Source organism: Rattus rattus, chromosome 3 (genome assembly GCF_011064425.1).
Source record: "Rattus rattus isolate New Zealand chromosome 3, Rrattus_CSIRO_v1, whole genome shotgun sequence".
Lineage (NCBI taxonomy): Eukaryota > Metazoa > Chordata > Mammalia > Rodentia > Muridae > Rattus > Rattus rattus.
The window spans coordinates 14,474,777-14,494,994 of NC_046156.1; the positions used below are offsets into that span (position 1 = coordinate 14,474,777).

General features: G+C 46.6%; 1 protein-coding gene across 3 annotated transcripts in view; it reads right to left on the reverse strand.

The window, feature by feature from the left end:
* Positions 1-223: 223 nt before the first annotated feature.
* Positions 224-20,218, reverse strand: part of Ssx2ip (SSX family member 2 interacting protein) — a 31,786-nt gene continuing 11,791 nt past the window's right edge. For all 3 annotated transcript variants that reach the window (XM_032897207.1, XM_032897206.1, XM_032897208.1), the window contains exons 3-14: positions 19,679-19,848; positions 18,861-19,073; positions 14,500-14,610; positions 13,223-13,358; positions 10,950-11,025; positions 10,685-10,865; positions 7,284-7,434; positions 5,831-5,967; positions 5,298-5,471; positions 3,608-3,722; positions 2,932-3,091; positions 224-1,689 (exon numbers count right to left, since the gene is read on the reverse strand). In XM_032897207.1, coding sequence (XP_032753098.1) covers positions 1,515-1,689; positions 2,932-3,091; positions 3,608-3,722; positions 5,298-5,471; positions 5,831-5,967; positions 7,284-7,434; positions 10,685-10,865; positions 10,950-11,025; positions 13,223-13,358; positions 14,500-14,610; positions 18,861-19,073; positions 19,679-19,848 — 1,799 coding nt within the window. In that variant the 3' untranslated portion in view covers positions 224-1,514. The remainder of the gene's footprint in view (positions 1,690-2,931; positions 3,092-3,607; positions 3,723-5,297; positions 5,472-5,830; positions 5,968-7,283; positions 7,435-10,684; positions 10,866-10,949; positions 11,026-13,222; positions 13,359-14,499; positions 14,611-18,860; positions 19,074-19,678; positions 19,849-20,218) is intronic.

Sequence of the window (20,218 nt, forward strand, 5' to 3'; positions counted from 1 at the left end):
TACAGTTTCCCTCTAACCTTCGAGTCTCTGGAATGTCTCTGCAGTATGAGAATTCAGCCCATGCTGAAATGCAAACACAGCCGAAAAGCAGGTGTTCCTTTCCAGAAAACCCTCCTCATGAATAAAGCACGGTTTTAATGACAAACAGGAATATTGTATTTGGCAAAGTTGCAGGTTGCAGCTACAGAAGCCGCAGTCACACAGGGAATGGACAACACGGAGCTTGTCTTTTGGCAGCATGATGAATTTAATGCAACAGTCATAGCAGGGCAAGGGGAGAGAAAGGCAGACGGACTATCTGCGTCATTAAGCGAGGGCTTGTGTCGGCGGCTATGTGCAGAGACGAGCAGGGCGAGGCACTTAAAAGCTGCTGGATGAAAATCCACCCAGGAGAAGTCTGGGCCTACGTCTACAGTCACTGTCAGTGTCATTACTGTCAATAGTAACATACTTCTCATGAAGAAACATGCAGCAGAAACAGAAAAGAGCCTACGATTGTTCTAGAAATGAACGACACGCCAGTGTCCAGAGTGTCAATTACAAAAGCCAAAGTTTTACACTGTCTTACTTTAGTAGTGGTATGTAGTTGAAAATCTCTTTAATTACAAAAGTATTGGCAATGATAGAAAGCCCTGGCGGTACAGAGATCGCCGCACCGCACCGTTGGTAAGGAAAAGATCACCACCCAGGTCTCCCATATCCTCATCACCTGTCCCTTAACCCAATGCTCTTGCACTATTAGTCAGATACTTCTGTCTTTCCCCCATTGCTTCATAATCCACATTCCTCTTAGAAATTATAACAGTCACATATAAAATAAAATATAATGCTTTATAAATCTCAAAAATGTAATGTTAGTAGTTTTAGCTATCTGAACTCAGCTTATGAAGTGGCTTTGAATTTTTATTGCCCAAATGGCTTAAAAATAAAATCTTAACTGTCATGTGGCAGTGGTCCTAACACATCTGTAAACACCATGCCACTGAAAACATTTTAATTGGCATGAAATGCTATACTCGAGCATGGTGTGAAATTTTTAAACCTTAAAGCCTCTTAACATAGTCATGTATATTTATGTACAGACAAAACATATGAAAGAGGTAATCCCAAAATCACACTAAACATAATAAATATAGAACTGCTTTGTTAAAAATCTACAGTGTACATTCAAGTAAAGACTAAACTTCCAATGCCAACCATACTTGGGACAAAAATTTAATGTTTACAAGAATCAGTCCCTAAAAGTGCTATTCTCAGTACCTGGAAGAGGAAATCATTCTAGTGCTTTTGTTTCCCACCAAACACCATACATTCCTTTATTCACAGAGCCAGATGCTTCTGTTACTAACACACAGGCAAAGCTTTCGCATCCTCTAAAGCGTTTCAGCTCTTTGGGGAAAGACTGGGAAGTCCAAACAAACAACTCCGACATCTTACGGTAGATGACTGACTTTATGCTACACCCCGTGTCAATTCCTCTCATGCACTCCAGGACAGCGCTGCAGCCCGTGCACCTATGGTAAGTCATCTCGTTCCACGTGGGAGCTTGTGTAGGCCGAGGAGCATCCACCGTAGCAACCCTCCCGGGAGCTGGGTCTGGACACCACGCTCCACTTCTGGTCCGTACTTTCTCTTCCAACCTCATTCGGTTTGGTTTCTTCAGGAGTCACAGTCAGCGCACTGACGGGACTGTTGGGAAAACAAGGTAAATCTCAGAAGCTAGTATGTGCTCCTTGGTCATCGTTTAGAGCAGGCGTTCCCGAATGTCTCACGTCTGACTACCCCCACGTCTGCACTAATGATGTTAGACCCACTCAGGAAATCAGGAGGATGCGCTTGGAAGTGCTTTCCTCAGACTTCCGTGTACACACGGGGTGAGGCTGAGCGGCAGGGTCCTGCACAGCAATGGCCACTCCCATATCTGACCTCCCATCACTTCACTAGCTCTGGGCTCCTTTTATGACCCAATCCCAAAGAAATAATCATCTCTCAGCTCCCACCGTGCCTTCCAACCTGCTCTCCCACTGCACGGCACTCCACATCCATTCCCAGAGAAATGTGCAATGCTATTTTATTAAAGTTCGTGTTTTCCTTTACCTCCTCTGTTTAAAATCTCTCACATGGGTTAGGGATTTAGCTCAGTGGTAGAGCGCTTGCCTAGCAAGCGCAAGGCCCTGGGTTCGGTCCCCAGCTCCGAAAAAAAGAACCAAAAAAATAAATAAATAAAATAAAATCTCTCACATTTGCTCCACAGTTCTTAGATTACTGACCTAAAAACGGACTTAAATCATCTTAGAAAATTATATATGCACGTGCCCTGAGGACAGGGAATAAGCTGCTTTAATACTTCTACCTGAGGCAGGAATTTTCTTAGCAACCTGAGGAAGTGCTTTTCCTCGGCTCTTTGCCCTTCAATACCCACGCTATGAGCATACCAAAGAAACTTAAGTTAGGTACTCTGAAAAACTGTCAAAACGGCAGTCTTCAGCATGATCAAAGTACTTAGAGTTTTAAATGTTTCATGACATAATCACCTTAGTCTCTCTTTTAAGGTAGTGTCTTCGTATGTAGCGCTGTCTGACTTAGAACTTGCCACGTGCAGCAAGACGGCCTGGTCCCTGAGTACAGGGTGAAAGCTGTGCACCACCCTGGCCCAGACGTCTAGACTTCAAATGTGAGCAGAGACAGACCGGAGTGGACTGGATCTACTAGAGTTCTAAACCTAGCTTTAAGCCTCACACACTGGCAATCTCTGTGCAGACAGAATAAATAAGTCAATCTAATTTCTTTCCAAAGTGTACACTGTCCTAAGACACACACACACACACACACACACACACACACACACACACTCACACACCAACTTCTTCTAAGCAATACAATGTTAACCAGTTTTAGAAGTGTGTGAAACGATCACTTAAAAACAAATACCTGTGCTCAGACACACGTGAGCGTGGCGGGCAGAAGTCTGAAGGTGAGGTCGGAAGAGACTTAGCCAGTTTGGAAGTGCAAGCTGGTACCCCATTAGGGACACTGTGGGGCTTCTTTTGCCGTGGCCGTGAGTGGACTATAAGATTGTCTGGATCAGAACCTGGTTATGAGTAAGAGAAAGAACAGGACACATGGTAAACTACCAACCACGGAGATCACGAACCAGGATCAAGCACTTGCAATTCAGAGTGGACTTTGAGAAAGAATAAATTACCTGCCATCTCTGTCACACAATCTCCAGAGAGAGGGGCCTAGCTTAAAAATGGTCAGTTTCTAAGATCACAAATTTTCATGAACATGGATAGCATCATCATAAACCCACAAGAGCACTTTTCATATGCATGCTTCTCCCATGAGCCTCACTCTGACTTAAGTAAATAAACCATTAAGCTGGTTTTTGGGGGTTAGGGGTCTGGCTCCTTGGTAGAATGGTAGCCTGTTCTAGGTTGAGTTCCTGGGTCTGATCACTAGAACCTGAACACGGGTAGGCAGAGAGAGATTAAAACACTTAGACTAAGTCTTCAGCTCCAGACAGGCCATCCTGTATGCACTGGGGCTGCAAGCTCGCTCTGCGCCTGATTGGGACACATTCCAACTAACACACGTGAGCACTTACTTCCTGAGAAGGCACTGAAAAGTTTCACATTTTCTGAGTTCTGGTGATCAAAGGTCGTCATGTTTAAAAACTGCTGCTTCACCCAGCTGGCTCGCTCTTCCTCAAACGCCTTTCTCTAGTGGGACGGAGACAAAGGCAGTTATTCCATTGTTAACTCTCTTTCCCTCTCAGGAACTTCTCCAGCTGTTTCCCCTCTGCAACCTGTACCTTCTTACATGAAATAGTCACCTAGAAACTAAAGGACTCAAGAAAATCACGTTTAAGAAACTAAAATTGGGGGCAGTGAGGCGGCTGCACTGGTTAAGAGCACCTGATGCTCCGCACAGGGCCTGGGCTCCACTCCCAGCTCCCGCGAGACGGCTCATGAGTCTCGAGCACCCACTCAGGTGACAGGATGTCCTCTGGCCTCTGAGGGCACCAGGCACACATGTTCACCTTCAGGTCTAACACCCGCACACATAGGCTAATAATCTTTAAATAATGAAAATCGCAGACTTCACTGATAGTCCATCGACTGCTGGGTTTCCCGTGAACACACTATTAGCAGAACTAATAAACACGCAACATAAAACTGATATCAGAAAAATATTTTATGTACATGAGTGCTAGTAAGTATGTATATGTACCTGTGTGTGTGGTGCCCCCGGGGCTACGGAAGGGCTTTAGATCCCCTGGGACTGGAGTTACAGTGCTCTGAGTACTGGGAAGCCAGCCTGGAGGCTCTGCAAACGCACAAGTACTCTCACCCACCAAGCCCCTCCAGCTCCAAAATGGAAGGAGGAGGGCAGTCTCACTCCACAATACAGGTTTGTATAGGTTGAGCTTTAAAATCATATTGGGACACTGTGTCTTCAAGTTCTGAAAGAGCACTACGGAGGCAATGTTCTACCGACAGAAGGCGTTGTAGGCAGGACTGTACACACAAAATCCACACTGCTAACCTGGAATGCATACGTTCCTCTAGGAGGGTTGGGAAACAGTATTTTACTATGCTTTCTTTTCTGTTACCCAGCATGCTCTGGGTACTGCCTTCTTTTCTGTTACCCAGCATGCTCTGGGTACTGCCTTCTTTTCTGTTACCCAGCATGCTCTGGGTACTGCCTTCCAGCACCACATATGCTGAGGGGTGAGAGAGAGATGCCCAAAGGAGCAGACCGTCTCAGAGTTACCATATGCTCAGCCCCCCTCAACTTCCAGTTATTTGTAAGGTAACAGGGCACAGAGCATAGCACAACTGACTCCATGATGGAAGCACCATTCAGGCTGTCTAACACAGCACACAGACAGCACCACCTGCCCAAACATAAAGACCTAATCCATCAAACTCCATAGTTATAGGAAAGTCTCTAAATGTACTAATCTTGCTTTTTGACTTCTGGCTAACTGTTCTTGTTAACTGAAATATGTCAACCCAGGATATGGATTTTGTGTTAAAACCTCACTCTGAGAAAGGTTCAGAGATACACTGGGATCCCAAACATACAGTGTAGTCACTGGTCAGCGAATACAGACTTTCTATTGGCTTGAACTCATGTCTGAGCAGTCTGGTCAATGTTCCACAACAGTAAGGTGGTCAGTGATGCTTCAGAAAAAATGGACAGTGAGACAACCTAGAAGCATTCACACCCTGCAGCCCTGCAGCCTGACGCCCAACCCCCCCACTGCCCACTGCGCAGCCCTGCAGCCTCACCTCCAACCCCAAGCGAATAGCAGCTTCTGTAAAGCTTCGTCTTTCTCTCTCAAAGTTCTTTTTTTGCTCTTTAAAAAGGGACCACTCTTCTTTAAGGCGCTCCTTTTCTTCAAGCAAGTAACAGTCTCGCAGCAGTGAGGTGGTGTCGTCATCACACGCGGTGGCCAGCTGTTGCTGTTAAATTGTAGAGCACAGTAAGTCAGAAGACACCTTTGGCACACAGATTCAGGTGACAGTGAGGACGGCAGGTCAGTTTGGCCAAGGACACTCTTTATGTGGAATCAGCAAGCCAGTGAGAACCAGCTTTCCCACCTGCTGCTTCCCGTGGTAAAGCAGGGACCACATGAGGAAGAGATAAGGTCTAACCACCAGGGCAGACTCCGCTGAGATGGGAAATGTCAACTCTACCGACTTCTGCAGATGAAGAAGCAGACACCTACCAGATGCCGTGGTGACGTGCAGGGAGCGCCTGCCTGAGGCCACACCACAGCCGTTCAGTGACGGGGGGAGGGGGACCTGCCAGGCCTGTTTACCTGCAAGAGCTGCTGCTGAGCCTTGATCATCTCTTTACACCGCTCAATCTCCAGCTCCAGCTTCTCAGTCTCTTGCTCATGGTCTTGTCGTGAGATGACGTCCTCTTCATGAAAGCCCTCTGAGTGCACCTTTGAAGCTGACAGAACCCCAGGGTACTGGTTAGCTGGTTGTCAACTCGACTCAAGCTAGGGTCATCTAGGAAGATGCCACCTCCATTGAGGAGACTCCTCTGTCATACTCGTCAGTGGGCAAGCCTGCAGGGCATTTCCTGGATCGGGCTGAGGTGGGAGCACACGGCTGACTGTGGTGGGCGCCCAACCCCGTGCTGTGAAGGTGATCTGCGGCTGCGCAGAGAGCAGACTAGGGAAGCCACGAGGAGCAAGCCAAAAGCAGCACCCTCCATGCCCTCCCTTCCTGACAGTCTGTGAGCTGTGAGGTGAACAGACCTTTCTTCCCGTGCTACTTATGAGCAAGAAACCCTAACTACAACAACTAGGAACTAGTCAGGTTTTACAACCACTGTCAGCCCATGCTATTCTTAAACAGACATTTAAAAACCGAAAGACTGTCAGAACCTTTACCCTTCTGGGCTTCTCATAGGTTTTGTAAAAGGAAGTTATTGCCTCTGACATTTTGCATTTTCAAAACCGGGACAAAATTAAACATTTTAAAGAAAAACAACTCCGAGTTCTGACAACTGCAGTTATGCATTTAGGACTAAAGAGACTCGAGGGCGAGCACAGCTGCCAACACTCGCCTTAGAGACCACATCATCCCTGCCTGTCATGAGGTTAGCAATGCACCTCACAGAGCCTCCGTTCTCACCTCCCAGCCTTCAGGAGCTGCTGCTCAGCCACAGCAAACACACAAGATCACAGTGTATAACCTTTCTTGATGGTGCTGGAAAGAGTGGTACTAACAACCGAGTTCACACGCTACATCCTGCAAACTCAAGTCTAGGCAGGCTTTCTATTAATGGACATGAGACGATGAGCACGTTTCACGCAAAGCCCTGTGGGAGCTACAGTGAGAACTGTGCTGTGCCCTTCACGGCTCATGGCACTGGATGAAGACTCACCAGTTAGAACATTTCCATATATTATAAGTGGGCTTCATTTATCACTAGGAACTTTCGTGCTGGAGAGACGGCTGCGAGGTTCAGAGTGTGCGCTGCTCCTGAGAGCCCCCCAGCTCCCTGTTAGGTGCTTTATAGCTCCCTGTACAAGCTCCAGGGAACAGTGCCTCTGGCCTCTACGAAACCCACATTCGCATGGTTTGCCGGCACACAGACAACACTGGACACTGAGGTTTGTTCTGAAGCCAAGCGCACTCCTCTCAGTGAGTGTGAAACCCGGAACAAACCAGCAGAGTCTGACCTGGCTGTGAGCAGCAGCTCTGAGCCCACAGCACTGTTTGTGGGGCCCACCCTGCACACCCTGGAGCAGAAGTTACCTTGGTTATCAAGTTTTTCTACATGGCTTTTCAGAATTCTCCACTGCTTCCTGATGCTGTTTGTAAGTTGCTCCCTGACAGTGTCACAGGAAAGGCTCCACACACCATCTCTGTTCAGCTCCCCAGCATCTTCTTCTACATCGGAGATGACCTACGGCACAGAGGGCACACGCAAGCGTCACAGTGGCCTTGCACCCAGGCACTGGACCAGACCGATAAGATCTATTAGCTAATACCTAATACAAAGAAGTTAACATTGGCGACACAGACACTCCTGATCCAGTTAAATCTCTACCAATCTGGCTAATGGATGTCTGGGCAGAGGCAGCTCCTGCCTATGCAGCACTGTGCTGGATGCTGCCATAACTCAACCCTCAAACTGTGCACGAAGGCAGAGTGCAGGCTTAGAGAAGCAGGCCAGGCCCACAGAGCCCAGAGGTCGGACGCGGCTCTGGGCAGTGTCAACTTGTCTGTAGGTCAGGCGACTTCACTAAACGACCTCTAGAGATCAGCTAGAGTCAGACATTAATCCTCATTCTCCTCATGCCATCTCAGGGATGACACGTTTCTCTGCTGTACTAAGAACACGTCCAATGTTGCTAAGTTACCTCAGAGAAACAGTGCTAACGGTGCGGGCCAAGCACACATCTACATGAAATAGCCCTTATTTCTTATCAACATCCATGGCAGGCAGACATACTTGAATAATTCAAAAAATACCTTTCAGGCGTGCCAGAAGCCATCTAGGAGAAGCCAGAAACTAGCAAGTGACCTTCCTGAGATGGTTCTGTCATAGACTATAAAGCTGTGACAGATTCACTCCTTTAGGTAAGACTGAGGAGATTACATTTGAGGAAAGATCCCTGTTATTATTAAATTATATATAAATATAAATATATTTAATATTAAGTATATAAATATATTATTAAATATATATTAATATATAACTAAGTATTGACCATTCTCTGGAGCAGATCTCTGCAGACCTATGGAGATGGACTGTCCTGTAGTGATGCTATATAGACAAATAGGTAATGATTTTATGGAATTCCTGATTTCATTCAAATAATTTTAGGAAAAAAAGCTTTTAGAGATGGTCTTAGAAAGATGTAATAGAATGACATCTTGCTAGAAAGATGTAATAAGGTTAGAATCAAGAGTAAAATGCTACTACTCTTCATAACAGTAAGTAATAAAATCCAACGAGCTTTCACAGTTACACTAAAAAGAGAAATAGACTTGGGACAATTTTGTGATCAAGGAAAAACATTTAGGTCGAAGGAGAGGGTCACAAGTGTGCACTATGATAAGGCAAGGCCATGTAAAATCTCTTGCTTTGAATTTATATCAACATCCTTCTATAACTCCCATTTTGTGTAACATTTTATTTATGAAGTAATGTTCTAAAGAACTTTTTGTCTAAGAAGGCATTAAAAGGCCAGAGAAAAGAAAGTTGTTGAATGGTTTGGCTTGGGGAGCTTCAACCCATCCATCCATCCATCATCCATCCATCATCCATCATCCATCCATCCACCCACCCACCCATCATCCATCCATCATCCATCATCCATCCATCCACCCACCCACCCACCATCCATCCATCCATCCATCCATCCATCCATCCATCCATCCATCCATCCACCCACCTACCCAGTCAACCAGCCAGCCAAATGTTTATGTCTGCTTGTCTGTCTACATGTGTGTAGTATAGATACATATATGTAAACATGCATGAATACTTGTGGAGTTGATTGTGACAGTAGGGCCCAGCCAGAGTGTGAGTGTATGAATGTGTATGTGTCTGTGCATATTCGCCTGTGTAAAGCATCTTAATTCTTTTCCTTTCCTTCCTCTCTTGTTCATAAAGAGATAACCAGCTTAGACAGAGAGGCTTCTGGCAAACTCACCAGAGAAAGGTACTAGCAATGGTCTTTTTTCTTAATTCTCTGTGGCTAAACAGCATGTGTTAATCGCCAGGTACTAGCGTTTATTAAAGCACAAATAATAACATTAATAAAGAGTTAAGTTTTCAGTACTTAATGAATCATGGAACTGAGAGTTACAGAACGGTAAGAAAGTTAAGTTTCCCTAGTGCTTATTTAAGCCTAAAGAGTTCAGTAAAGCACGGAGAGTTATGTTTAATAAGAACAGAGTTAAAGAGAAAAGAAGCCAACAGTTTTTAACCATAGAATAAACAAAGCTTTTAAGATTTTTTTTTTTTTTGGTTCTTTTTTTTTTTTTTTTCAGAGCTGGGGACCGAACCCAGGGCCTTGCGCTTCCTAGGCAAGCGCTCTACCACTGAGCTAAATCCCTGACCCTAAGATTTTTTATAAGTTATCACCAAGCATTTATGGCACTTAGAGAGCTAGGAGGCCAGAGACCATCCGTCTTTAAAGCTATGCCCAATGCTGGCTGTATCCAGCCTCAACCCATCCCTGGCCAAGCTGGCTCCCAGCACAGGAGAAAGAAGGGAGAAGATTAAAAGAAAGGTCATTAGGTGCCCTCAGTCAGGTCATTAGGTCACTCAGAGGTGACCAGACTGTGACATCAGCACTGGTTGGGTCTAAGCAGAGAAGGAGGACAAAGACGTGTCGCACCCTGGCCCTGGCCATCAGTGTTTTTCTGGCCTGCGACCCACTGTGCCTCTTACAATACAGACTGGGCATCCCTCAGCACACTCCCAGCCCGAGCACTTGGGACTTAGATCCTTTTGGATTTTGTAGCATCTCGTTCCTCTCTGTCTGTCGCCCTAAGTCCTCCTCACGTGCGTGTGTAGACACCTTATATAAATGGCAGGTAAGCCTAAACATGAACTGTTTCAAATGTACACTGCATGGGCAATGAGAAAACACTTTTGTGCATGGCTCCATCCCCATGGAGCTGTCTTAGGAGATCAAATGTGGAATTTCAATGAAGCGCTGTGCCACTCTAAGCCGCAGCTGCGGGCGGCTGGGTCTCCGTTTTTCAGATCATGGCACTAAAACCTTAGGGCACACCTGCTGTTAGCCTTAACAGTCAGGTGAGACGGCTCAGCAGGTAAAGGGACCTGCCACCAAACTGGACAGCCCGAGCGGATACCTGGGACCCACACAGTGGGGTGGTAGAAGAGAACTGGTTCCCACAAGTCCTGTGTTCTCCATACCATAACATCTTAAACATTACAATGCAGGCAACGATTTCCAGGGGAAATATGGGTGAGGTGATGCTCATTAAGTACTAGATGCCCTCCATTTCCCCAGGATGTGCCTAGAAATGCAGAGAGCAGTTCTGGGTTGTCAGGGTGACTGTGGGTGAAGAGCCATGACGGTCCTGTTCTAGACACCAACAGAGCAGTCACTGAGTCTCCTCCCCAGGTCTGAATTGTGTGGGTAGCAGCCTGGGCTGTTAGAGAGAACACTTACAACAGTGCCCGTGCTGTCCTCTGCTCTTTCTCTGGGTTTCTTCTTTTGAGGAGAAAGGAGAGAGATCATCTCCTTCTTCATCTGCTGGAGGACCTTCTTCAGCTCCGCATTCTCCAGCAGGATCTGCTTCTGGCGGTATTCATAATCATTCAGCAGAATTTTGTACATTTCATCTTCATTCCTGAGGAAGAAGCACGGGTGTGAGAACACCTGGTGACAGCAAACCGTGGCCGCACTGTCAGTCAGCTCTCATGGCCGTCCATACCTGGCTTCTGTTTTATCAGTCCTCCAGGAGCCTCGCTTTCCATCCACTCGGCCCACGTAATTTAAAACGTCCATGGCTGCAAATACAAAACAGCATCAGTCTCCACCCTCAGTCCTCACCCTCTCCACCATCAGTCTTCACCCTCTCCACCATCAGTCCTCACCCTCTCCACCATCAGTCCTCACCCTCTCCACCATCAGTCCTCACCCTCTCCACCATCAGTCCTCACCCTCTCCACCATCAGTCCTCACCCTCTCCACCATCAGTCCTCACCCTCTCCACCATCAGTCCTCACCCTCTCCACCATCAGTCCTCACCCTCCACCATCAGTCCTCACCCCTCTCCATCATCAGTCCTCACCCTCCCACCATCAGTCCTCACCCTCTCCACCATCAGTCCTCACCCTCTCCACCATCAGTCCTCACCCTCTCCATCATCAGTCTTCACCCTCTCCACCATCAGTCCTCACCCTCTCCACCATCAGTCCTCACCCTCTCCACCATCAGTCTCCACCCTCAGTCCTCACCGTCTCCACCATCAGTCCTCACCCTCTACCTTCACCCTCTCCATCATCAGTCCTCACCCTCTCCACCATCAGTCCTCACCCTCTCCACCATCAGTCCTCACCCTCTCCACCATCAGTCTTCACCCTCTCCACCATCAGTCTTCACCCTCTCCACCATCAGTCCTCACCCTCTCCACCATCAGTCTTCACCCTCTCCACCATCAGTCCTCACCCTCTCCACCATCAGTCCTCACCCTCTCCACCATCAGTCCTCACCCTCTCCACCATCAGTCCTCACCCTCTCCACCATCAGTCTACCATGCCTGAGACTCGCTCTTCAAATGCTAAGCTTGCTTCTTTCCTGACTGGGAAAAAGAAAGAACTGCCTTCCAGTTGTTAGGGATAAGGGATCTAAAGGTACTTCACAGAGGGAGTGCGGCATCTGGCACACAGTAGGCACTTGATGTTCGATGTCACTATTAATCTCATTATCAGATGGTCAACCACAGGCTGCAGGCCTGCTGCTTACACTTGGAAATCAGCCTTTCTGAGAACTCAGCCAGACACCTACTTACACGCTGTTAGGGGACCTGTCCATACCATGGCAGAGGAAGCAGGTTAAACTCAGCTCAGTGCTTGAGCCATTAAAGAGGGTGCTGTGCCCTATCAACCACGGCTCACTGCGTCACCCAGGGAGAGAGCACCCAGCGGCACTACTGTCCCATCTTCCCAGACGGAGAAGACTCATCTGGTGCAAGAAAAAACAGTTCTTCTAATTCTAAGACGAATGAGGCTAAATCTATAATTTCTGGTTGGACTTTGGACGAGAAATAGCTACCAACCCTCCAGGCTGCTGCTGCAGCTGACACTTCACAAAGCTAACTATAATCGTCCTCTCCTGACGTCTGAGCCACTGTGATGCTTACAGTCTTCAGTTTCCTATGGGAATCAGTGTCCGCCTTGCTTTCCTTGATGGATCAACTCTGTCTGGTTCTTGTTAGACAAGTATGTGTGTGCTGGTTTGAACGAGAATGTCCCCTCCTCTATGAGCTCACATGCTTGAATGTGTGGTCCCCACTGGGTGGAACTGTATGGGAAGGATTAGGAGGCGTGGCCTTGTTAGAAGGGGTGTGGGTCAGTGGAGTGAGCTGTGGTGTTCCCAAAGCCCATGCCATGACCTGCTGGCTCTTTCTGCCTTATGGTTTGTCTCAGGATGGAAGCTCTCAGCTACCGCCTAGCACCATGCATGCCCGCCTGCCTGCCTGTCTGCCTCATTGTTCCCTGCATGGCTGTCATGGACTACTCTTTGAAACTGTAAGACTAATAAATTCTTCTACAAGTTGCCTTGGTTAGTTGGTCTTACAGCAACCGAAAAATAACGAAGACAACACACAAATAGTGACGCTAACCGAAAGGACTCAATGTTTTGTTTTGTTTTCACAAGTCAGCTGTCGTCTCAGTTTGCAGTTAGCATGGAAATATCTACGCTCTGAAGCCTTACAACATATGAACCCCTCCACTCTTCAGCGCTCACCTCCTCCCCTGTACCCCTCCCCCATCACCACGCTCACTCCCCCCCCCATCCACCACTGCGCTCACCCCTCCCACCACCACCCCCCCCCACTCCCCTCCCCCCCACCATGCTGACACACACAGCGCCCCACCCCCATCACCACGCTAGCCCCACCACCCCCCCCACCACCCCGCTCACCCCCCAACCCCCACCCTAACCCCTTACCCCCAACATCCCCCCGCCGTTACTGCGCACCTATATTTTTATCCTTCTTGTTCATAACAAGCTGATGCAGACGCTCCTTCAGTTTATTGTACTCCCGCTCCTTTCTCTTCACATCATGATTATACTGAGTAGCCCGACTGGCTATGATATTTTGTAATTTTTGTACCTGAAGGAGAACATGCTTTCTATCAAACAAGAATTGACATATCTGCTAAAACTCAAAAGTTCAAAAGGTCAAACAAGCCCGAGTACCCGTGTTCCCACATAATGCCTCTTCAGTTCTGAGCTAACTCCTCCTCCTCTGTGGAAAGGCCTCAGTCAGGTAAGGCTCTGACACGCAGGGATGGTGGAAGAGCCGCACTCCCAGCCCTCTCTTCACTGAGAGGCGGCGTCTCACAGAGCTGTGCTGTTGACCTTGATTCTCAGTTTCCCTGCCCGCCTCCCCGGTAGCCGGAGAACACTCAGAGCAGAGTGGGTAGCAGCTTACTCAACGCCAAGACAACTATAGTCAATAAATGCAACCAACACCAGACCAAACATTTCTATGTAGTAATTCAAGAAATATTATATATAAATTGTATATAAATATGATTTTTTGGTTTGGTTAGATATTTGTTCTCCATTATTAAACACTAATAAGGTTAAAAATAAATCCAGATCTATACAGTTCCTATGCAGTAACTCAAGAAATCTGATTTATATATAATTAATACATATATAACTATATATAGTACAATATACTATGTGTTAATACATATGTGTAACATAACATATAATTTATATTTATGTTTATATTATATATTCATCATATTGTAATATATACTACATTGTAGTATATATAATACATATGTATTATCTTATATATTGCTATATACACCACACGATGTATTATATAACATACATTGTCTTTCTATAGGTTATATATTATATAATATATAACATGCTATAATATATGTATTATAATATATATAATACACTACCATGTTCTCTCTTTATGTGAAGTTGAAAGAGTCTTGTAAGCTTTAGGAAATGCACTCGGATCCGCCTCCCCTGGGTCGAATGGACTCAGGTACCCGGTCAATCCACAGCCCGACTTTCCCACCTGTTGCCGATCCCAGAAGGTAAGATTCCTTCCCACCCTGTTCCCTGGTCTTGGGGCAGCGGGAGAACAGGCACGGGACTGTCCACCCACCATGCCAGTGTGACACAGGATGTCACACTTCTTTTTAAAAGAGAATTGACCATTATGTCACATGTTACATTTCAAAAGCCAACAGTTCACCTCACACACAGAACAGACAGCTTACCTCTTCTTTCTCGTTTTTCAGGAGCTGATGCAAATTCCTGTTTTTGCACTGTAGCTGTCTGTCTCTCTCCTGAAGGCTGATCATCTCTCGCCTGGAGGCCTCCAACTGTTCCTGGAACATGAAGTGTGACGCTGGAGTAAAACTGACAAAAACTACAGCATGGTTTCCTCAGCGCCTCCTTCTCTGTGATGCTGCCACTGAAGTTTTCAGGATTCTCTTTAAGGCTGTGATGCTCTCCGAGCACACTTCATAAGACACGCTCCCCCACAGTCATCCCGTCATCCTTGGGAAGGCCCCCAAGTGTGGGTCTGGGACCACAATCCTTCGCACTGCCCTAGACCAGGTCTGACCTCTGAGAAATTACAAAAAAACCCTAAAGTTCATATAGAAACACGAGAGCCGAGGCTCGTGAGAATACAGCACAGCACAGGAGCCACTGGCCAGCACCTCAGGTCACAGCACGAAGCCACGGTGACAAAGAACAGCAGAGCAGAGCCAGCAACATAGTCATGGAGGCCAACAGAATACAGCCGCAGGCAGAAAGAAGTGCGCACAGCTACAGCCTCCCCATTTTAACCATGATCTAAAAAGTATACACTGGGGAAGGGAGGAGGTCCCTCATCTCGGCCCATGCAAAACTTTAATTCAAATTGGATCAGAGACCTTAGTGTGAGACCACAAACTGTCAAGCTGCTAGAGGGAAACCAGGAAGCATTTCAGACAGAGGGACGGGAAAGGAGCTGATGAGAAAGGTTCCAATGACAGAAAGTAACCTCGAGAACGAACAAGCAAGATCACAGGGAGTCAGAGGGAGTCACAGCAAAGGAGGCCGTCGGCGGTGACCGCAGGAGAAAGCCTTTGCTAACTACACAGCTGTAGGGACCAATACTTACAGTGTGTAAGGAAGACTCAAAATCTTAAATATCGAAGCTCCGAATTATTCAATAAATGGACAAACACGCTGAGTCTGCGGTTCTGATACAAATGACCATAAATATATAAAACGTGTTTAACACTCTTAGCCACAAAGGAAGTGCAAATGAAAACCTGCAGTGAGATTCCACATCACCCTAGCAGTCAGAACAGCTATTACCATCCCGGAACAAAGCAACTGCAAACGCTGGTGCCCACAAAAGAAAGGAGACGGGGGGCTGGGGATTTAGCTCAGTGGTAGAGCCCTTGCCTAGGAAGCGCAAGGCCCTGGGTTCAGTCCCCAGCTCCGAAAAAAAGAACCAAAAAAAAAAAAAAAGAAAAAAGAAAGGAGACTGAGCACTGATAAGCTGACACAGCCACCAGGGAGATCAGTACGGAGGTTCCTCAGGAAACTAAGAGGGCAAAGTCCATACAACCCAGCATGTGCTCCTAGTCTATGCTGGAAGGAGTCTCCGTCGGGACTGCAGAGGTACTTCTCGCCCATGCTCACTGCACCTCTTGTGCTCATAGTAGCTAAGTCAGGAAGCAGCCTAGACAAACCAACGGAAGAATGTGTAAAGAGATGTGATGTGGAGGGAATGTGTAAAGAGATGTGACGTGGAGGGGGTGGGGCATGCCCGTGTGTGCTTGTGGATGGTGGAGTTTTATTCAGCTCAGAAAAATGAAATTACATCACTTTCATGAAAAAAATACATGGTACAAAAGATAATGGTGTTAGTCTAAAAAGCCAGACTCCAAACAACAAATGCCTTGTTTCCTCTCCTATGTGGATCAGATTAAATGTGCATGTGTAAATGACAGGAGAGTTGGACAGCTTGGCTGCCAGGCAGGAGGACACCTAAAGAGAACAGAGAGCAAGAGAGGCTGATGGTGTGGGGGGAGGGGGCCTGGGGATAAGAAAGAAAGTTACACCCCATTTCCTCTCATGCAGACCCAGACTTCACTCTACATGCATCACATGAGAGCAGAAGGGACTCCATGGAATGACAGGGTGGAGGAGGACGGAGTATGTGAGGTGGACCTGAGTAAGACACATAAGGGTGTAAAATTTTAATAATGCAATCTATTTTGAGTATGTCAACCAAAAACTAAAATAAACCAAACAAAAACTCTGCAATGAATTCCTAAAAACTAGCACTGTCATGAGGCTCCCGGAGCCTTCCGTTCCCCATCTAAATAGGAATGTGTGCCCCATAATCCCTCTACCCCATCAGCAAAGTGACGCTCATACAACGTCTTCCGCTCCTTTGGTACCACCTCATCTCCATGCCATCTGGAGCCCAGGGTCCGGCCCTACACCTCACAGGCCCCACCAAACCTCAGTCTCCAGCCTCCATAAACCCCTTTGTGATTCTTTGAAAATGCAATGCCTCTCCTCCCTCTGGGACTTCATATAAGTTGCACGCTCTGTTTGGAACACCTTTTCCAGATGCTAGCAAGCTTCTGAATAATTCTTTAAATCTTGATCAGAAACCCACGAGCAGGAACTGGGTGTGAATCAATCACAAAAATTAGATCTAGAAATCTTATACATTTCTGTCTTCGGCTAACCTAAATAACAGATTCTGTTCCAGGTCAAATCCAAGTTAGAAGAGACCCTGGTCAGACACTGTGCTCTGGGTAGTTCTAGCTCATCTTAAGGAAGAGACTTGGCTGCTCCAACCTAACTGCACAGACGCATACTAATCACTTATGGCACTTGGCCAATGGTGTGTGGAAAAAACGCTGTGTTCCAGGTTTAGATGTCTGGATCAGCCTGATGTCCATCAGGTCCTGATAAGAGGACATGATCAGTGTGACGCACAGCTCACAGTCTTAGGGAGCACTAATACGGACCCTCCAGCCCTGCGTGTCCCCAGGTAGCCAGGATACACACTGGGAGAATCTATCTGTCCTTCAGGCAAACCCCATAAACAAGAAGCTAAAAGAAGGGCTGGAGAGATGGCTCAGCGGCTAAGAGCACTGACTGCTCCTCCAGAGGTCCTGAGTTTAATTCCCAGTAACCACATGGTGGCTCACAACCATCTGTAATGAGATCTGATGCCCTCTTCTGGTGTGTCTGAAGACAGCTACGGTAAATATATATATATATATTAAATAAATCTTTAAAAAAGAAAAAAGAAGCTAAAAGCACTGTGGGAGCAGTGTTACTGCACCTGCTCTGAGGACAGGGAAGACACATGAGGTGTGACTGACAGGAACATGTGACATGGAGGAACTCGGGAGCTCCTACAGGGCACCCCGGAAGTGCTCGGAGCTCACCAACAGGGCAGTGCACGGCACATGCACTTTCCCGCGCACTCTAGCACCCTGCAGACATTACACCAAACTCCTCATCCAACAGAACAGAGTGAGGATGCGACTTTGGCTTTCATTATCTGTTCTTAGGAGTGGGGTAGGAAGTAGACACAGTAGAAGGAAGAGGCCAAGAATTGACAGATGGAAAGCCATAAGGAAGCCGACTTGCTAAGAGCGTGCACACTCACAAAGGCTTCTTCTTGTAAACGGGCCCTACTATAGAATACGGAGGAAAAATGGCTGTGTGGACTATATTTCCCGACAATATGTGTCTTTGTACGTCCTACAGTGTACGTCTTTCCTACACCATGATTCAAAGGCGAAGGGAGGAATCAGGAATACATTTTTATAGAAAAACATTTTTTAAAAAAGCTTTTTCTAAGGAGGAAAAAGAAAGCAAACCAGAAATCAGCAACAACATGGTAAGGTGGTATGGCCCTGTGAGAAGTTCCTTTTCACAGAGAAAGGTTCCAGTGGCCACAGAAGACTAGTCTCCCTGCAGTGCTGGACATCCTCAGGGTCAGACGCTGTCTGGCTCATCTCCCAACCCCATTCTTTGTTGTATGTACTGTAGGATCATGGGTATGTACCGTAGGATCATGGGTATGTACCGTAGGATCATGGGTATGTACCGTAGGATCATGGGTATGTACCCTAGGAACATGGGTATGTACCCTAGGATCATGGGTATGTACCCTAGGATCATGGGTATGTACCCTAGGATCATGGGTATGTACCGTAGGAACATGGGTATGTACCGTAGGATCATGGGTATGTACCGTAGGAACATGAGTATGTACCGTAGGATCATGGGCATATTTTTTTTCTTGGCATCCATGTGTTATGAAGCTCTCCTTTATCAGTAAGGCTGGATCAGGTGAGAGAATCCTCACTTCCCCCAGAAGGTAAATATTTCCTAACTTTCTACAGACTCAGCAAAGCCTCTCCACAGTAAAATCAAGGCCTTCAGCACAGACAACGAGAAGCAGAGTAACAACTGTGTGCACATTTCTGGAAATCATCTTCCTATATGCAAAAGAACCTCAGGTTTTAAACACAGTCCTGAATCGAATCTGAAGCCCATGGCCTCCTGTGGCAGGGCACTGAGGCAGGAGGATGACCGACTGTACCTTAAGTTTGGCGTAGCAGCTCTGCAGGTGGTCCATGTCACTGCCCAGCTTCAGATTCTGTGTCTCCACGCTTTCCTGGGCCAGGAGGTTCTTCCGCTGAAGCACAAGCAGCTCATTCATGCAGTTCAGAAGAGCAACTATACTTAACTCTCGCTTCGTCTCCTTACTTTTGGATTCTTCATACAAGGAAGGGAAACCGAAGGTAGTCAGTTCCTGAAGGGAGAAAACGCCTTCTTAGCTGTTATCTCTGGGAAGACGTCGGTCAAAGAACAGGGTGTCTCAGTTCAGTCAGCATGAGTATTGCACTCACAGTGATAAGTTAGCAACACTGTGCCATTCTCAAACCCACGTGCACTCTAGGGCACCCCACAATGGGCCATCTGCAAAACACTGTGCAGTACGAAATACACAGGTTTAACTTGTCAACTCAAACCTCCAACATAGAATTGCTTTTCAATGGATTATTAGACAAGTCAGTGAAAAGGGAAGAACAGAAGATCATTCCTAGATCATTAAGTACATTAATTATTCAAAGAATGAATACAAACAACTTTAAATTCTTTGATGAACTTTCTAGAACCTGCTTAACAATCACCCTGACCTGGCGTAAGCTGTCTAGGATCGTCATCAGTAACCCGAGGCAGGAGGCGGCCAGATGCCACAGATACAGCAGTTAGCCCCGGGTCAGCCCAGCTCACAGGGGCTCTCTGCGTATCTCAGTCTCTGGCCACTCAGGCTTGGCAAACACTTTTCTTGTGGCCTTGACATTTTCCAGTACCTAACACGACATGTTCTTGCTTCTTAGAAGAACACATTACCTGATCAAGATACGAAATACTCTGTTCGATGTTCTCTCCTGTGCAGAAGGCACTGAAAACACCATGCACATTCTTGGATAAAGGTGTTGCAGAGCACAGTACTTGCTGCGAGTATAAACTTGATGGAGACATCTTTGTTTCTGAGGTATATTGAGAGAGATTTTTGTTTTCTGAAAATAAAAGAGCATTCAGGCAATTACGAAGCTAACACAATCTCTATTACCACAGACTCTGAGTTTTATACAAAGTACTTTAAAGTTAGGGCCAAGACACTTTTACGAGAAATCTCTATACACTTCTGTGACAAAATGACACAAGCACATTAGTGGCCTTCCTTGGTAGATATGTGAAATGAATGCCTACTTCAACTTCTACTACTGCATTTACAAAAACAGGATCAACACATTTGTCTGTGACACTCAGTTCATGGGATCGAAGGAAGCGGAAACTGAAGGAGCCAATAGACAGACTGTAAATGGAGGAAATGATCTACTGTCCATCTGAAGCATGGATTGGCTTTTTACAACTTTACTGAAAATG